The following is a 2,449-nucleotide window of genomic DNA, read 5'->3' as shown; positions in this document are numbered from 1 at the left end:
TTTCTTGATTTTCCCTTCCCTTACGTATCCCTTCAACTACTGCTTTACAATGATCTTCATCGTCTTTTCTTTGGCATGCAGTCAACAGACGCTTAGATGAGTGGGTGGGTAAGGCCCGCCTGGCACTCACCAAGACTGTGAAGGATGCAGTGAGGAAGAGCACAGAGATCGGAGGCGTCGGTGACTTGGGTGAACAGCCTGAAAGGAAGATCACTCGCAACCAGAAGCGCAAGCATGACGAGATCAACCATGTACAGAAGGTAGAGATGTTTTTTGTTGTTATTTCATGCTGTTTGTGTGGTGACACTCATTTGTATAATATGGCTGATATTCATGTCATTGAGTTTTCCTTTGCAGACATATGCAGAAATGGATCCGACAACAGCTGCCCTGGAAAAAGAGCATGAGGCGGTAAGGTGGAGTGTGTGTGTGTGTGTGTGTGTGTGTGTGTGTGTGTGTGTGTGTGTGTGTTAGTTTCTCCAATTAAAGATTACACAAGTAGAGAAAAAACATGACTACCTCATGCTGCTGCTCTCTATGTTCAGTTCATTTCTGCTGTGTCATCTACATAATTTGGAATAACTTGCTTATGTTTTTAACTTCTCAAATCCTTCCTCCTCTCGTGCCTCCCCCTCAGATCACCAAAGTAAAATATGTGGATAAGATTCAGATAGGAAACTACGAGATTGACGCCTGGTACTTCTCGCCGTTTCCTGAAGACTACGGAAAGCAGCCCAAGCTGTGGATCTGCGAGTACTGTCTTAAATACATGAAGTATGAAAAGACCTTCAGACATCACCTGGTCAGTGCAGCTTTCACCTCAGTTTAGGATGTAGGGATGTTTGTGCCTCTCATGGAATCATCTTTTTTAAAATTTCACAACTTTTATGTTCTTTGCAAACAAAGATGTCACCAAGAAATAATAGTTGCTTGTCCATCCATCCTTTTGCCGTTATTGGAGTCTGAGAATGGAGGCGTGACTTCTAAAATTTAACTAACAGAGTTAATTAATATTTATTACTATTATTTTGTAAGAAAACTGTCTTTTTTCTGACTCAACCATTGGTGCATATTTTCCACCAGTGAAACCCAAACCCTTTAAAGTTTAGTACCACAATAACAGCAATGAAGTGATGTTCATCTTGTGCAGCCTGAGTGCAAGAGGTTTGACCTCTTTGACCTTTGTCTCTTCAGTCGAACTGTCAATGGAAGCAGCCTCCTGGCAAAGAAATCTACCGAAGAAGCAACATATCGGTGTATGAAGTGGATGGGCGCGACCACAAAGTAAGAACAGCTGGAAAAGTCTGCCACCTGAACAATAATATGGATGATCAATAATATGGATTCCTTCCCTAGCGGAAGTGAATCTGGACTTCTGATTAAGTTAAAGAAAATCAGTTTATTTTGTAAGAGAGATGTTTTTTAATATTGTTTGTCATTGTCTCTTTTTGCAGATATACTGTCAAAATCTTTGTCTACTAGCAAAACTGTTTCTCGACCACAAGACTCTTTATTTCGACGTAGAGCCATTTATCTTCTATATCCTCACTGAAGTCAACAAACAGGGAGCGCACATCGTCGGCTACTTCTCCAAAGTAAGGCCTGTTCAACATTTAGAAATTTAGAAATGTTTGAATTCAGAAGAATAACATAGTAGCTGGAGAAAACCTCAAACTGAAATTGACTTTTTGTTTGAACTTATGGTGTTTTTTCAGGAGAAAGAGTCTCCAGATGGGAATAATGTGGCGTGTATTCTCACGCTGCCACCTTACCAGCGCAGAGGCTACGGAAAGTTCCTCATTGCTTTTAGTAAGTGAGAGACCACGACAGTAACTGTAGTGTGTGTGTCCGAGTGAGAATCAGGTAGCGGTTGAATATATTTGGCTTTTTCTATTCATTAACTGTATTCATAATAGGTTAGCCCATAAACTGCCCAAAATGATAAACAATCGTCAGAGTTTACCCACAAATGAATCTTTTCTTTGGTGCCGACACCAGTCAAAAAATGTGATCACAACATTCTTCATTTGATAGTGAAGTTAAACAGAGAGAAAAGAAGTAGCAAGACGTCTTCAGATGTTTGTCAAATCTGTACGTCACTTTTAGGTGATGATCAGATGCATATTAAGTGCTCATCAATACAAGTTGTCGGTCTGATTTCCTGAGTAGTTTAAGCAGGAATCTGCGTGTAATTGTGAACTCACCGTGGTCTCATGTTGGTTTCATTTTGACTTTCTTGAAACTGTACATCGGCTGGAGTAACGTAAAAGAGCCAAATTCAGGAAGATCAGCTCACTCAAAACACAGTCTTCACATGAATGTATTTTCAGCAAAACACACGGCCTGTTGCATCATGGAATAGTCTCCCACGTAATAGGAGTTCAGTCAGAGGAAAAGCAGGCTTTAAAAAGACATCAAGATCTTAGTTACACGTGCATGATTTCATTTG

At 40.3% G+C, this 2,449-nt stretch overlaps 1 protein-coding gene across 1 annotated transcript; it reads left to right on the top strand.

The window, feature by feature from the left end:
• Nucleotides 1-81: 81 nt before the first annotated feature.
• On the top strand, nt 82-2,032 carry LOC121964356 (histone acetyltransferase KAT8; the record flags this gene model as incomplete). Its single annotated transcript, XM_042514566.1, has 6 exons — nt 82-260; nt 358-411; nt 638-802; nt 1,195-1,284; nt 1,455-1,595; nt 1,716-2,032. Coding segments are annotated over 6 exons (731 nt in total), but the record flags the coding sequence as incomplete, so codon positions are not given.
• Between the last annotated feature and the right edge of the window lie 417 nt (nt 2,033-2,449).

This window comes from Plectropomus leopardus, unplaced genomic scaffold (assembly GCF_008729295.1).
Source record: "Plectropomus leopardus isolate mb unplaced genomic scaffold, YSFRI_Pleo_2.0 unplaced_scaffold1535, whole genome shotgun sequence".
Classification (NCBI taxonomy): Eukaryota; Metazoa; Chordata; class Actinopteri; order Perciformes; family Serranidae; genus Plectropomus; species Plectropomus leopardus.
The sequence above is the reverse complement of the archived record's forward strand: the minus strand, read 5'-3'. Positions and strand labels throughout refer to the sequence as shown.